General features: G+C 51.2%; 1 protein-coding gene across 1 annotated transcript in view; it reads left to right on the top strand.

The window, feature by feature from the left end:
• MAP3K9 (mitogen-activated protein kinase kinase kinase 9) overlaps window positions 1-12,583 on the top strand; it is a gene marked incomplete at its 5' end in the record, with an annotated part of 75,341 nt that extends 62,758 nt beyond the window's left edge. Inside the window, 3 exons of the mRNA XM_081161705.1 lie at window positions 1,122-1,234; window positions 2,168-2,971; window positions 4,335-12,583. Coding sequence (XP_081017831.1) covers window positions 1,122-1,234; window positions 2,168-2,971; window positions 4,335-4,819 — 1,402 coding nt within the window. The 3' untranslated portion in view covers window positions 4,820-12,583. The remainder of the gene's footprint in view (window positions 1-1,121; window positions 1,235-2,167; window positions 2,972-4,334) is intronic.
• Between the last annotated feature and the right edge of the window lie 3,709 nt (window positions 12,584-16,292).

The raw sequence follows: 16,292 nt of genomic DNA, 5'->3' as shown, positions 1-16,292 counted from the left end.
CCCACCACTGGTGGCTGTAACGTATTTTAATTCATTGATATTTGGGATAGCACTTGAAACAGAGATGTGAAGTAAAACAAAAGTTGGTCCCTCTCTCTCCCTCAAGATAAGTTGGGGAAGAGTGGGCTTTAGTTAATGGCTCATTCTAGCCCTAAAATGAGAGCCACCCCTGGTTATAATCCTGCCATCTCTAAGGCAACCGTAGCATAGATTCCCATCCTTTCTCTCATTGTCCTCAAGCGAAAAGACCAGTGCTTTCGGGCCCCTGATCCCCCAGCCTATAAGGGGGTTGGTGAGCTTCCCAGGCTATGCCTGGAGTTACCAGCCTGCTAGTGTGAGCTGATTACATGGATCCGAGAGCAAGCTCCTGTCCTTTTGCTCTCCAGTCCCAGACAAACTGAGGGCTCGAGTACAGCATTATGTCCTCCCCCACATAGGTCTGTCCCAAAGTGCACTGGGTTGATGCAGCTTTGTCGGTTGATTTTTGTTTTTGAAAAGTGAATGGCTTTAAAAGTTGCCAACGCCTGGGGAGGGGGATGGGACGGGGTGGAACGGGTCATTGGGGAGAAAAAGGGGACATCTGTAATATTTTAAACAAAAATAAAATTAAAAAAAAGAAGTTGCCAAAGCATGCCATAAGCTTGGAAGAAGAAGTGGAGAAATGATGTGAGTGAAGCGATCTGGCCCATCTCTGCTAGCTCATCTGCCCAGGGCTTGGCTGGCACTGCAAGTCTTTGCATTGCGGTGTTTCTGATGTCACCACTGTGTTGTATTCAGTGTCTGTGGATTGATGACCTCTCCTTTAAGATGGGCTCAGGCAACACCCTGGCCGACGCTGGGCAGTCCTTATTCCTTCTGTCCTGTCTCCGGCCTGCCCATCAGATCCTTCCTCAGCCCATAGCAGCATGTGAAGGGGGCGGGTCATGCCATTGCTTTCTTTCCCTAGAGCATGCGCACTTTTGTTAATGAAGCAGGTGGGCTCAGTAAGGTTTGTTGCCTGTTCCCCAAGGCTCTTGGGCTTTGGTGTAATTGAGGGAGACACATTTCCACAGGCCCATGGAGCTGAGGGTGGAGTAAGGAAGTAACCAGTATTAACAATTTCCTCATCTCCCCTTATTCAGCCTCAAGTCCCTGGTAGATGGATACAAACAATGGTCGTCCAGTGCCCCCAACCTGGGGAAGGGCCCGAGGAGTAGCCCGGCCCTGCCAGGGTTCACCAGCCTTACAGAGATGGGTAAGCATTGCCCTAGTCTTGGCTCTCTTCCTGTTCCCTCAGGGGATTCTTGGTCAAGCTTCTAGGACTGTTTAGGGCCTTCAGTATTACTTCATGAGGGTTATCTCCTTTCACTCAAGTCCTGGTCCCCCACCCTGTTCCCTCTTAGTTGGCCCTGTTCCCATTTCATTGAATCTTCCCAAATCACTACTGCTGCCATGGAGCCTGCCCTTTGCTTTCCTGTCCCAAGGGGCCAGTTACAGCCTCCTTAGGGTGAGTCCTTGAATCCGCCATTTCCCTTTTCTGGGTCTGTTTCCTGGTATTTCAGTAAAGGGCCTCCATACAACAAGAGATGGTGGTAGCGGATGCCACAGTCTGCCTCTTAAGGAAGCTTTGCAATGTTGCCCTGATCACTGAACGGGTAAGGTCTTCTCCAGGCACTGCCAGATAGTCCTCTTATTTATCTGGAGATTTCCGAGGTTGTGGTAGGTGAGTCTATAGAGTAGATTGGCTTTACCCATGTAAGAGATACTGATCCTTTGCAGAAGTCTTGTCTTAAGACAAATCTCTAGGCTATCATTCTAGAAATCTGAGGTTCCTGGCAATTCCAAGGTGCAAAAAAATTAGGGATGTTTCTGTTCTATCCAGTGTTCTAGGAAACTTGCTGCACTTCTTGCATTGAGGCTCCCTATGAAAGAAATAAATTAGCAATCCGCTTCTGCAGATAGGGAAATGAGCTGTGGAGTGGACAGTGGCTTCTCGTTGGTCACAGTTGAATGTGGAGGGGTAAAGCCCTGTTTGCTTACTGCCTAGTCCCTTGTCCTGCCCATCAGACTGTTTGGCCTCTGCATCCCTGACACGAAGGCAGGAGGCCTGGGTTGGGGAGAGGGACCAGATCCTCTTGCTGCTGCATTCCTGTTTTCTATTTCCCGCCCACTCCTCTCATCTTTGCAGAAGATGAAGATAGCGAAGGCCCAGCGAGTGGGGAGAGTCGTCTCCAGCAGTCACCCAGCCAGTCCTACCTCTGTATCCCATTCCCTCGTGGAGAGGATGGGGATGGCCCCTCCAGTGACGGAGCCCACGAGGAGCCCACCCCAGTCAACTCAGCCACCAGTACCCCTCAGCTGACGCCAACCAACAGCCTCAAGCGGGGCGGCACCCACCACCGCCGCTGCGAGGTGGCTCTGCTTGGCTGTGGGGCTGTTCTTGCAGCCACAGGCCTAGGGTTTGACCTGCTGGAAGCTGGCAAGTGCCAGCTGCCTCTCCCGGAGGAGCCTGAGCCACCAGCTCGGGAGGAGAAGAAGAGGCGGGAGGGTCTATTCCAGAGGGCAGGTCGCCCTCGTCGCAGCACCAGCCCCCCGTCCCGAAAGCTCTTCAAGAAGGAAGATCCCATGCTGCTGCTGGGAGACCCCTCTGCCTCCCTGACACTGCTGTCCCTCTCCTCCATCTCCGAGTGCAACTCCACCCGCTCCCTGCTGCGTTCAGACAGCGATGAGATTGTGGTATATGAGATGCCTGTTAGCCCTGTGGAGGCCCCTCCGCTGACCCCCTGCACCCACAACCCCTTGGTCAACATCCGAGTGGAGCGCTTCAAACGAGACCCTAACCAATCTCTGACTCCCACCCACGTCACCCTTACGGCCCCCACGCAGCCCAGTGGTCACCGGCGGACTCCTTCTGATGGGGCCCTCAAGCCAGCGGCTCTCCTAGGCAGCCGGAGCTCCTCTAGCAATGGCTTGAGCCCCAGCCCTGGAGCAGGTGAGTCCTGCCCTCTTTTCTCTCTCCTGCCTTTGTGCCTCCCCCAGGAGTAGAGATGTTGGAGTGAACGCCATTCCTCCTCTGACTCAGCCAATCCAGACAGGTTGTTCTGGGGTGGAGGAGGTGGCCGACTTCTCTCTGTCCTGTGCCTCAGGGGATCTTCCCTGAGGAACAAAAGAAGACAGGCAGGTTCTAGGAAGGATCAGAGCCGGAACTCCTCTGGATGTTTGGGTCCTGGGTCCGAGAGTGTGCAGGGCAGTGATTCTGAACCTGGATGTGGAGGGCCAGCATCAGGGTACAGGAAGGGTGGGGGTCCAGTTCTGCTTGTTCCCTGCAGGGGAGACTGAAGTCACCGGAAGGAATCCTGCCCTGAACTAGGAGAGGTGTTTTTTGCCACATAGCTATGCTCTTGCCTCTCATTAAGGCATTAGTACAGACACACTCACAAGGCAAGCTTCCGCCCAGCCTCGCCTCCACCGCTCACCCCTTACTCATGCCTGACTTTTCGTAAAGTGGAGGTGTGTCCAGGTAAATTGCTGTGCCTGTGCATATGCCTGCCTTCTCCATCTGACCCCTGTGACCCCTGGGCATGACTATGCCCATCCCAGGTCTTTCCTGCCACTGTCCCCGCTTCCTTAGAAGACCTGGATTTGACTTGGAAACTGCCCCTAATCCAGCAGGAGAGGGGATGCTATACCCTTTCAACAGGATTTGCCTGTAAATGATCATTGCATTTGACTGTTCAGCTATCTCTCCCCTCTTTACATTTTTTTGTTAAGCACAAATATGTGGCCTCTTTGGAGATAGAGACCCCTGTATTACTTTTCTTTTTTAGATTTCTGATACCTAGCTTTGTTCCCATCATGTGTTCATTAATGGATGGACTGTGAATGAACAGACATTTCCTTTCATCATGGGTCAGCACACATTTTTGGTAAAGGGCCAGATAGTAAATATTTTAGGCTTTGTGGGTCATACGGTTTCTGTTGTAACTGCTCAACTCTGCTGCTCTACTGGGAAAGCAGGCAGTAGGTGTGGTTGTGATCCAATAAAACTTTTTATTTTCAAACACAGGTGGCTGGCCTGTGAGTTGTAGTTTGCCGACATCTGCCTTAAGTAATTTTATTACAGATGTAATCCTCATATGTCCCATTATTATTGTCAGATATAGTGACCATGGCCTTCTAGTTCACTACTTCCAGTCTCCTGACACACTGCATGGCACAGAGTAGATGCTCATTAAATACTTGTTCATGTTATTCCCAGTGAGGAGGGCTATGGCAAGGTGGGGTGGAGCAGAGTATACCTGGCCCAGAAACAAAGTGCCCTCGTCTGATGCCTCTCCCTTTGTCTTTTTGACCAGGAATGTTGAAAACCCCCAGCCCCAGCCGAGACCCAGGTGAATTCCCCCGTCTCCCTGACCCCAATGTAGTCTTTCCCCCAACCCCAAGGCGCTGGAACACACAGCAGGACTCTACCTTGGAGAGACCCAAGACCCTGGAGTTTCTGCCTCGGCCACGTCCTTCTGCCAACCGGCAACGGCTGGACCCTTGGTGGTTTGTGTCCCCCAGCCACGCCCGTAGCGCCTCCCCGGCCAACAGCTCCAGCACAGAGACACCCAGCAACCTGGACTCCTGCTTTGCTAGCAGCAGCAGCACTGTGGAGGAGCGGCCTGGACTTCCAGCCCTGCTCCCATTCCAGGAGGGGGCGCTGCCCCCCGCCGAGCGGACGCTTCTGGACCTGGATGCAGAGGGCCAGAGTCAGGACAGCACTGTGCCACTGTGTAGAGCTGAACTGAACACACACAGGCCTGCCCCTTATGAGATCCAGCAAGAATTCTGGTCTTAGCATGAAAAGGGTCAGGGGTGGGCAAGGGGGAAGCAAGAGGAGATGGGGAGCTGGCTGGCACAGCCCGTCCTCAGAGTTGGACCCCCTGAGATCCAGTCCTACTTCTTGCACTGATAATGCACTTTGAAGATGGAAGGGGTGGGAGCAGAGCCACTTCAGAGGGTCTCTGGCCCTGCAGGGCCTTTTACCCATGTCCACTGGAGGGGCTGTGGCTATCAGCTCTGGCTGTGTAGGGGAGGAGGGGTGCGTGCATGTCCCCCACCCCCCACAGTCTTCCTCGCCTTTAGGGTGACCCTGCAGCGTCACTCAGCCAAATCTGTCTGCTGCTCCCCCTCCTCAGCTGCCTGGGGTCTCTCTGTTAGCCGAGTTCAGCGCCCCAAACGGTGTTCTGTGATTGGCTTTGTCCCTCTTCCACAATCTTCCCCAACACCCGTGAGTCAGAATCTTGTTTGATGTGAGAGATGAGCTTTTCGTGCCCTAAGCCCTTTCATGCCAGCTGGAGGACAGGCAAGGTGCCCCAGGGCGGGGCAGGGGAGTCCATGGGCCTGGCACTACCTTCCTGCACTTCCAGGTCCCCCACTTGTTTATTTGAGCCCACCAGTGGTAGGGGGAGCTGCCTCGGTGAGAATTGGGGAGGGGAGGAAGTGAGGAAGAATACAGCCCAGGTGCGGTAAAGAGGGTAAGAGTCTGTCTGTCCTTGTTCCCTTTGGGAAAACTCAAAGAAGGGACGAGACCAGCTCCTGTTGACAGCACCCATCTCCCACCTGGGGCCAGACGTGGTCAGACCAGGTTCTGATACAAAATATGCTCATCCCATGATTACATTTCTTGGGATGCCAGAGACAGGGCTCCTCAGTTTCTCCCTTTTGTTGTCTGACCTTTACGTGTTATTCCCTTCCCCTGAGCTTTCCTCCAGCCCCTGGAAATAGTGGACTTTGGGTTACATATTTGGCTGGTAGATATCTCTGCCTTGCACTGGAATAGCATATGGGGTTGGGGTGGGGTGTCCAGGACATGGAGTGGGAACTGGGCAAGGGTGTTCCTTCCCAGCCAGACTGTCCATTCTGTGATGCCCTTGAAGCAAAAGGGAGCCATTAGTAGTATGTCCTATAAGTGGACGTAGTGAGGCGACGACTGTCGGCTGCTGAGTGAGCCTCTGACACACTGTAACCTCTAAGTCCCAAGCACTGGAGACTCACCAAGGCCTCTTGTTTCTGTGCACAGATGGCCCCTAGCGCTGGGCTCTGGACCCCGAGCTAGGGAGGAATAACAACAGTGGCCAGCCCTGACTTTTCTGGAATTTGTTTCCTTGACTTGAATGTTGAACTTCTGGAGCTTTCTCGTGGCCATCTTCACTGTTCCACTGGCTCTGAGGCCTCCTGTGTCAGTGCACATAGTTGTCTGTGTGGGAGCGACAGCTTGATTGGGAGTAGAGTCCTTAGGTCCTGCTCTGCCCTTCGAGGCGCTAAGCGGGGCTCCACTGTCTTTTGTCCTGAATATTCCTCTGGGGACGTTGGAGGCCAGCCTGCAGGTTCCTTGCTCTCACTGCCTGAATGCCAGAAACGGGGAGAGCGGTAAAGCAGGTCCAAGTGATAAATACAGTCACTGCTCTCTCTCTGCAACTGTGACACACATCCTGCCTTGGGGTGGCAAAGGGGGTGACTTTGGTTTTCAAATCGTCCCTTGTTTTATGAGCCTGCTGGACCTTCGGCTCAAGGGCCCCACCTAGTCTTTGGCGGGGAGGCACTATTGGTTTTGTGGCCCAGGGTTTTGTTATTGCATCTCATCCTGTATTTGCCTTTGTTCAGTGAAGCCAACATGTAAGAGATTATTTTTGCCCCAATTCCCCACCCCTCAGCTAGGAGGGGTAAAATGTGAATCCTGCCAGCAGTTCCAGCCAGCCAAGTGACTCCTTCATTCTTGGTAGGGAGAGGGACATAAGTGGTCTGTTCTGTGCCCTTCCCTGGGCTCTGCATATCCCCACTGTCTAAGCCAGTAACACATCTGTCAACCACTAACGCATCTGTAAGCCACTAAACGGCTCTCTGGTGGGGTGCAGCCTGCAGCGTACCCCAAACCATGCAGACTCTGGGCAGTGCTCTGTGGTATGAGGCAGGGAGTTTTCCTTTGCTTGTTTTCTACCTTTTGCAGTTTTGTTAGGTTGTAGCTGTCTTTCCTGGAAGTGTAACTGATGTAGCATAAACTGAAAGATGACCACTTGCCACTGAGTGACAGGTTGAACCCAGTTCTCACTCCTCCATCCAAGGGGAAGACCAGAAGCCTGGGCCTCTGTTAAGGGAAGAACTGCACCTGCCAGAGGCAGAAGCAGGGTTGTTCTGAAAATGCTTCTGTGAGTTTCCGTGAGGATGAAGGAGTGACCATCTCTCTCTGATGGGCCCCTGCCTGCCACACTGTCTCCCTGTAGGGCAAGGCTGGGATGGGATGCAGACCCTGTATAGTAACAGGTTTGGGTTGCTTTCTGTCCACTCGGGTTCCCTTGCCTCTGTGGTCATGGCCAGTATCAGGCCTTGAGCCTGGGGATCAGCCCCCCACAGGGGCAGTAGTGGTCTCCTTTTTCCCTTCCCTCTTTCCTCCCTTGCTCCTGGCAGGTGCTCAGTACATGGGAGATGGTGGCAGGAAACAGATCCCGTGCTCTGCCCCTTCTCGGACCTGTGGGCTCCTTCCACTGATGCTAAATAGGATGATCCTTTGTTCGCCTCCTTGGGCATCCAGGCCACTGCCAGGGCTGAGTAGATGTCCCAGGTACCCTCATCTGCTATTTCGGAGAGGCTTTGGGGGATGCTCTTAACTTCACACCCTTTAGTACCTTGCGGGCCTGGTAGCGATGACGCCCATGCTATCTTGTATTTGCATGACTCGGGATAATGCTAACCTTTCCTCCTGACCTTTACAGAATTACATCATTTTCCTTCTACATTTGATATCCTTGCTGGTAGAGGAGGGGAAATGCTTAAAGACAAAGATTCAAGTGAAGAGATATTAAAAAGCTGCTTGGCTTGATTGCCCAGTCGGCACCAGGCTCTGAGACCTGAACAGGTTGGCTCGGTTCCCCATTCTGCTTTTGCCATCTGACCTCGGGCTTGTCTCTTTGCCCCTCTCAATTTCCTTCCTGTAAAAGCTGCCGTCACCAGCCTCCCTCACAAGGGCAACGAGAGTAAGTTCCAGCAGGTCAGTGAGGCATGCGGGGCTAGGATGAGCTGCTGAGCTTCACAGTGTGGTTCCCACCCCTTCTGCTGCTAGGGGCCTTGTCTGCTGTTTCCTCCTTTGTCTTCTGGAAGGGGAGTGACTGGGAGTTGGTATTGCATGACAAATAGGGACCATGGTCAGGCACAAGCTTTTCTGCATTTATGTAACACCTGATGTCTACAAGCATCCTTCAAATTTCCCCACTTAATGTGTCAGGCTGACCATCCCCACCCTGAGTGTCTTACAGAGGAGGGAGTGGCTGGAGGCACCGGAATGACAGCTTGGGGTCTCTGATTTCTTGGAGTCATTCCCAGATTCTTATTTGTTTAGAGACTGAAGTCAGGCCAATTTCTGGAAGAACCTTTGGGACAGAGTCCTCTGGCCCTTGGGACATGTGTCATGGTGTGGACTTCCTCACAAAGCCCTTTGCCCTCAGACCACGATTGCTCAGGGACACGGTGAGACACCCCAGGGCAGCTAGGCCTGACTTCTTGTCAACACTCTTGCTCCACAGTCCCCACATTGGGGGCCCCTCCCCCCTTCCTCCCCCACAAGGAGGGAGACACCTCCTGAGCATTCCTAACTCTTCACGCTCGCTTTTAACAGAGCCCAGAGCAGCAGATACTAAAGACTGGGTGGCTGTGAATGGTGCGCTGCTTCAGGGGTGAAATGTCGGTTGGGCAGCCCCTCTAAATCCAGGACCTGACCTCCTTTAATTAAGCCTATGCCTTTGACTCGGGTGTGTGAGGCCTGAAACACTTCATTGCCTCTGGGAGGACTGAGGAAAGAAGCAGGTGCTGAGTTTTCTGTAGGACCAGGCTTTTCCTGAGGGCTGTGCCAGAGCCTGCAGACATGAGTCAGAGGTGAGAGCGGCCCATGGCCCTGCACGTGACCCATTGTGATGGGGGTTTGAAGTGGCAGCCGAAGCCATAGGGATATGGTGATCTGAGCTGCCTACTAGTGTGACCTTGTAGGTGTCTCCTGTCTGTGCACCTCTGAGCCCAACCGTGAACTGAGGGCAAAGCCCTTCTAGCTTTAAAATGTATGGTCCTAGAGCCCCCGTCCAGCACTGATTAGTCTCATCTTGCTAGATTGCTTCTCTTTGTGGAGAAAATTATGTATGAGGTGGGGAGGGGAGTGGTTATAGGGCAAACACTAGGAAGAAAAGCAATTTCTTATGGTTCAACCTACGAGACCACTGGCCCCTCTCCTTGGCTTCAGGCCTGAGGAGGATTTCACGGTAAGCTACAGTTATTGTAGCAACACATTCCCAGTTGCGCCTCTCTTCCTCCAGACAAATCATTGTTTTCTTAGATCAGGAATTCAAATTAATAAAAATCCACATCAGAAAGGAAAACCCACTGCTGCTTCTGGCGGGGTTCTCAGTCCCTGGCTTTTTCCTGGCCTGGCCACCTGGGCTCTCCCCGCCTCAGGCAATGGTCTTGGAAGAAAGGAGGCAGAAGCTAGAATCCTGGCTGATTAAGGCTAATTAAGAGGGCTTAGGTGCCTAATTAACCTGACCCAGCCCTGGGCTTCTGGTTGGCTGTGCGGGCCAAGTGAGCCTCTTCTAGATTTCTCAGACTGTTGACTGAGTATTTTCCATTTGTCCCGATGAGATACTGACAGGTCCCACCCACTCCTTTGTCCATTTCCAGTCTTGGGCCCTGGAAGCACCCAGGCCTCTAGGCTTCTGAGGGAGCCCTGGCATTTGTCTTCCAAAGGTTGGGCTCCCTCCTTAATCTGGAGCCAGTAGGACTGGTCCTTCCTGATTCCCACTGTCTGTGGTTCCCTGCACCCCCTGCTGGAGCCTTGCTTTAGGTCTTTAGCTCACAACTGCAGCTAGAAATAGAGCATGAGCCCTGGCCAGTGTGGCTCAGTTGGTTGGAGTGTCACTGAAAGGTGGCCGGGTTTGATTCCTGGTCAGGGCGCGTACCCAGGTTGTGGGTTTGATCCCTGGGTGGGGTGCTTACAGGAGACAACCAATCAATGTTTCATATCAGTGTTTCTCTTCTCTTAAAAGAGAGAGAGAGAGAGAGAGAATGAATAGAGAAGGGCCCAGTGCGTTACCAGAGCCAGGAGCTTCTCCACACCTCTCTTTGTTTCTCTTGGAAACAGACCCACCTTTCTTCTGACCCATCTTCCCTCCTGACTGGTCTGATCCACCCTCCCTGCAAACACCCACAGCCTAGTTTTACTATGATGGCAGACGTCGACCTGACAACCAGATAGGTGTCTCGGGACAGGACACTGGGATACAATTCCAGAGGTTCAGAGGCAGCCCTTCTCTACGAGCACAGGTGGGGCTGACATCCCAGAATTCTCAACCAACGTCAGGTCGGTTTTATGAAGGAGCGTCCTGGGGAGTGATGGCCCCGTGGATATGGTGTCACTTGTCTGCACATACTGGAGGACAAGACCAAGTTTCAGAAGTCATATGTTGCCCACGATCCTAAACTTCACTCTCAGATACCTGCATTGACAGATCCTGACTTTACTTAAAATTCTGATAATGTGTTCAACATGGATTTTTCCCCCATTAATGTAAATTTTTTAATACTGCACTGAAATATGATTTATCTTGATAACTGAGTCTTTTTGGTGCCCCTTAAATTTTTCATGCAAGGTGAGCACCTCACTCCTGTCACCCTAACCTGGGCCCTGCCCTGCCTGCCCCTAGCCTGGGTCTGTGGGAGCTCAGGCAGAACTGTGAAGTGGCTTTTAGTTTAGTTTTGTTTTGTTTGTTCTTTCTGGTCACCCTTGCCCTCAGTCCTGAGTGAGGTGGTAGTTCTCTGGGAGTATTTGCATTTAATCAGGAATGTGTGCACTTATAACAGTGAAGCATCTTAGGACAGTTTTTATCTTTGGACCTGTAATTAGGGGTAATTTTCCTTGAAGTTCTCCAGCTTCCTTTCAGCCTCCCCAAAACTCTGAGGCCACTTAGAGGTGTGTGAGTGTTTTAGGGGAAAGGTAAGTGATTTCAGCAGCGAGGGCCTTTTTGATTCTCTTTGGGACATCTTGGAACTCCCGGAGATGTGAATAAACCACACTCATTGTCCCAGACTTCAGACAGGGCTGCAGTGGGTGGAGGCGCCCTCACTGCCTTGCAGGCCTGGAGCGTGCTCCGGTGCACGGTGCCTGGCCCCCAGCGAGCCTCGTGTCAGCCATCACACCCTTCTCAAGGCCTTTGTCATTCTCTCGTCTTTGTTTCCCTCTCGTCTTTATCTCTACCTCCAGTGCCAGAAGCCATGCTGGCTGTGGCTCTTCTCTTCACTGTCGGAGTGAGGCATGGGTTGATCCTGGCCTAGGCACAAAGAAACCATTACATTTCCTCTGTGTGGGAGGTGGTGTCCTAGAGGTTTATTATCATCATTTTGATTCACAATAATCCTGGAAGGAGAGGTATGACCCCCATCTGAGGATGTGAAAACTGAGGCTCAGATAATTATATAACGCTCCCAAGGTCGCTAGGAAGCAACATTACTGATCTGCTTGGCTCCAAAGTTGTTTCTCATTGTCCTCTGAGCACATTTTAGGCCACTGTTTAGAAGCCCTGGGATAAGATCGGCCTAGCATAGGTCCACCTAAGATGGCTCTGTGTCCAAGGAGGGCCGTGTCCTGTGGCTAACCCCTCTCCCTTTGCCACTGGACTCACCCAGCTGGACTTGCAACTCCCAACGCTCAGCTGACTTCCTCTCTGCTCCTGGCTGCTTTCTCCACCTTTCCCCCCATCTTTCAGGGATTTGTTCCACGCGCGGGTTGAACATACCAATTCTGTAGCTCTTCTCCCAGCACCACTGAAGCCCCGTGGGCCTCGCTCCTCTGTTTCCAGCCCCAGTGTCCCCATGACTGCTCTTTGCCACAGCTTCCCTCCCAGTCTTTTGAATTTGGAAGCCTTATTGTAGCTCCTCACTGGGAACTTGAGGTCAGGCTTTTGCCTTTTTGTTGTTGGAGGAGCCACATGCCCTTCATACCCAGTTGCAGCAAAGAAGGGAGCTGATGAACTTGCCAGCTCTCTCCTCTGCTTTGCCTCATCGCCCATCCTGCACACAGGCACGCATACATGCACGCACGTGCTCGAAGGCAGTCTGAGACTGTATCTGTGTCTTCAAGGATGAAGGAAAGGAGTTGGAGATGGGTTTTAGCTAAGCTCACAAGAAAGCTTTCCTGGGGATTTTCCTCTGCGTTCGAGCCTTTGAGTCTAGGTCAAGTGGAAGTCCACACGCGTGTTTGGTCCGCTTCTCTGTAATTAGCTAGGTCTTCCCTGCTCCAGTGTCCTGCCCTTGTGTCCTGACCCTGTGTCCTTGAGTTCCCATTTTGCTTTGGGATTTAAGTTATTGTATTTCGTCAACAATATTTAAAAATAGAAAAGCCCTGAAGGAAACTTTTCAGGTTCTCGTCTTTGGCCTTTTTTTTGTTTTCAAGGTACTGTAAATGGTCGAGTAGTGGTGCCAAGCAGGCTTGGTTCAATGAAACCTCTTATCGTATTACAGTGTAATGCTGGTCTCAGCCTGGTCTTACCACCAGAGCACACACAAACTTGAATAAAACTGTTCCAATAATGACTCCTGGTCTACCGTGGTCCTTTATAAACTCGTCCTTTCCCCTCTTTTCTTTGTAATTAGGTAAGATGTCCAAGTAACTGGCTGTTTCTGGGGAATTTTCATATGGAGGAAAAAAACAGAGAGAGATGGATATGGCACAGGAAAGAAGTGGGAAAGGAGTCTCCCTTCTGAAGGTCCTTGGCACCCCCAGCTGGACCAGGGGGGCCTTTCTGAAGCATGGCTCTGAATGGCGCCTGTCCTGATTCAGTCTCTTCTCACAACTGACTTGGACATGGGTCATGGGTTTTGGCTTTCAGAGCCCCTAAGCAAGTGTGCATTGTCTCCCACTCCTATTGTCGTCTACCCTGACTTTGCTGGTGAAGTTGTGAATGAGGTTAAGAGAAGAGACACAAATGGAGCCTGACACTGGTAGACAAGATTTGTGGGCTGTGAGTCATGGATTCCTTGTGGTCTGGGTAGTCTTAATGGCACTTGTGAGCTGTGTGACCTTGGGCAAGATGCTTTACCTCTCTGGGCCACTCCTGCAGCAAGCTGATCATAGCACAGCCATTGTGCACTAACTTTGAATGATTATAGGTTGGATGGGACTGAGGGTGAAAGCAGACAGGAAGAATCTTGTTTGGGGCCATTCCTTGCCTCTGTAGTCCCCTATTTCATCATTTAGCTGCATGTGGAAAAATGGCTTCTGAACTTCTATATTGACACCCTCATGCCCTAATGCTGTGACCTTTCATTTCACTCCACACCTTTCCCCTGCAACCCCAGGGAGAGGTGACAGTGAGGTGGGGTTCTGTGCCGGATGCTTGGATTGTGAGGAGAAAGATGACCTTTTGCTTAAGCAAGGCCCACATAACCTTTGTCCAAGGCCCACACAACCTTTGTAAAGCAGATTGGGTCAAGATGAAAAATTGACCAAACCCCTTGCTGAAGAAGACACCGTGGGAGGTGCCCTATGCTGTATGTATGCGTATGAGTTGTTCCCATTTCTGGAAAGCAGTATGGCCATGCTGTTCATTTTATAACATGGGCCCAGAAATTCCATTTAGTGATAAAAACTAGCTACGATGTGCTAAGACTAACATCTCAGCGGCCCTTGGAAGAGATGTCATGTGATCTCCACTTTCTGTTAAGGAAGATGAAGATCAGAGTCAAGTAACATGCCCAAGGCCACACTGTCCAACAGGGGGCTGGGCTTTGTCTGATGCCAGCATGGGCGCTTGCATCCTGAGAATGAGCTGGATACAGACAAAGATTCATTTACAGGTCATCCCAATGTTATTTAGAAGAGGATTCCAGTGACTATAAAAGACTCAAAACAAGATGTGTTTTGGTCTTCTCCACCCCCTTCCTCAGCCAGCATAGAAACCGAGGCCGTGAGAACATGCAGGCTCTCTTTACAAATTACCGTCTAAATGCCTACAGCAGGAGGCTGCTTGCACTTTGCTTCTCTGCAAGGCACTTATTATCTTCTCTGTGCCATGCGCAAGCTGGACACTGGAGGTTCACGGCTTGTTCGGATGGAGCCCAGTTCTTAAAGACCCTATGGTCTGATGGGAGAGATTGAAATATAAAGAAATCTGTTAAATGTGATGCGGTCAGTGCTGTGGCGGTGCTAGGGGAGCATGGTGGATGGGCATTAGCCCTCGCTGAAGATTCACAGGCTGCATGGAGGCCACACATCTGAGCGGAGTCCTAGTGGAGGGGCCAAAGGCACAAAGACATGAGGTGACTCCCCCTCATATCCAGCAGCACACTGTCTCTTTTTTGAAAGTGACTATTGGGATACCTCATGCTAGGTTCCTATTTCTGATTTTGTGATACAACCATATATGGTGTTATGTAGCCATTAAAATTAGATTGTTCAGGTAAGGAGCCTGGCTGGTGTGGCTCAGTGGTTGAGCATCGACTTAGGATCCAGGAGATTGCAATTTGAATCCCGGTCAGGGCACCTGCCCAGGTTTCGGGCTGCATCCCCAGCAGGGTGTGTGCAGGAGGAAGCCTATCAATGACTCTCTCATCATTGATGTTTCTATCTCTCTCTCCCTCTCCCTTCCTCTCTCTGAAATCAATAAAATATATTTCTTTAAAAAAAAAGAGTACGTAAGGAAATAGGGAAATGTTCATAAGTTAAACGGCAGGATATAAAAACTTCAAAAACAATTTTGTCCTAATTATATACTTCCTTTTCTATACTTCATATATTTCCTTTTCTTTCCATCTTTAAAAAAAAAAGACACTTGATAGGCATAAGGAAAAAGGTAGAAAGCCATTAGTTGTTATCTTTATGGAAAGGTATGGATGATCTAAAAATGGTTTTTGCTTTTGGAATTTTTAAGACTTTTCTTTTTAGAATGAATATATGTTACTGTTACATTTAGCGAAACAATGGTGAATACAGTAGTTCGAGGATACTTTCCAGTGATACCAGTTTCCTCTGCAGATGCTCCAGAAGCCCAGCACTTGGAGGCTGCCCCTGCCCTGAGCAATATAGTGACTTCAGAAGCCCTGCTCTTAGAAGGTAGAATTGGGGCTGGGCCGGGTCCAGCTCCCAGTCCTAATGGACTCTCCCCCTTTCCTCATCTCTTCCTCTCAAGTGCTGGAATGGTGAGTCGCCTGCAGAATGCGAGCAGAAACTAGTGAGAGAGGGAGTACCGAGGAGGCCTCCTAGAGGGCAACACAGGCTCACGCTCCTCCGAGCGGGGCGGGGCCTCCGTCCCCCGCACCCTGTTTACTTGACTATGGCATGTGCTACCTTAAGACTGGAACTGACATGCTAATCTCTGAGCGCTCTGGTCCCCACCCAATCTAGTCCGACTAGCTCAAGTTGAAGAACGTGTTCTGGCACAGAGGAGTGGGGTGGTGGTGAAGGGTGGGCCTGCGCTGCTTTGCCCTGCTCCCCCTGGAACACAGGTCGGATCATGTTACACTCAATGTCTGTAGGAAAAGACACGCATTCTCTAGCATGGCCTTGAGGGCCCCGTCACGATCAGTGCCCAGCCTACCTTCCCAGACTCCTACCACAGTTCCCTGGCCCCTGCCCTTCCCCTCGGGCAAGACTGCACACTTCCCTGTTTCCCGTAAGACCTGATCCTCCAGGAACAGAGGCCTCCTGCTGGAGAGAGCTGATCTTCAAGAGCAGACGCTCTGCTACCTACCCAGGAGTCTAAACTGTCTGTAACCTAATTAAGTGGTTGAATTAGGGTTGGAGGAGGCAAGGGAGAATTAGGCAAGAGAAAGAGGGAAAGAGGAGAAAGGAAGAGAAACTTGGATTCTGCCCCCTAGAAGGTCACAGCCTCCCTGGTGAGACCTCCTATGCTGGGATGCACTGAAGCAGTTGACCTAGCACAGAGGGACTGCTGCAAAGAAAGGCGGTCCTGGGCCATGGTTAGTGAAGGGTGCCCAGTGAAGAAGCATGGACTGTCATCTGGTTTTGTGCTTTACCCAACCTGAAAAGAAAAGAACGATGCCTCTGATAAATACCTGCAGAGGGCCTCCTCTGGTCTGGGCTGCAGTGTGACTGGCAACTTCCTGTTCATTCAGGGCCAGGCAGGTCAGTGAGTGATGCATTCTTACGACAATAGGATGTGGTGGGGGACTGCGGTGAATGGAGAGGCACGCTCCATCTAGAGGCATCTGCTTAAAAAAGAATGCATTAAAAAAATGCGTAAACCATTCACCCTGTGTTTTAAAACCCCTGAGTACTG

The sequence above is a fragment of the Miniopterus schreibersii genome (genome assembly GCF_964146895.1).
Source record: "Miniopterus schreibersii genome assembly, chromosome: 1".
NCBI classification, from domain to species: Eukaryota; Metazoa; Chordata; class Mammalia; order Chiroptera; family Miniopteridae; genus Miniopterus; species Miniopterus schreibersii.
Note: the sequence above shows the minus strand (reverse complement) of the source record. Positions and strands in the feature narration are given on the sequence as shown.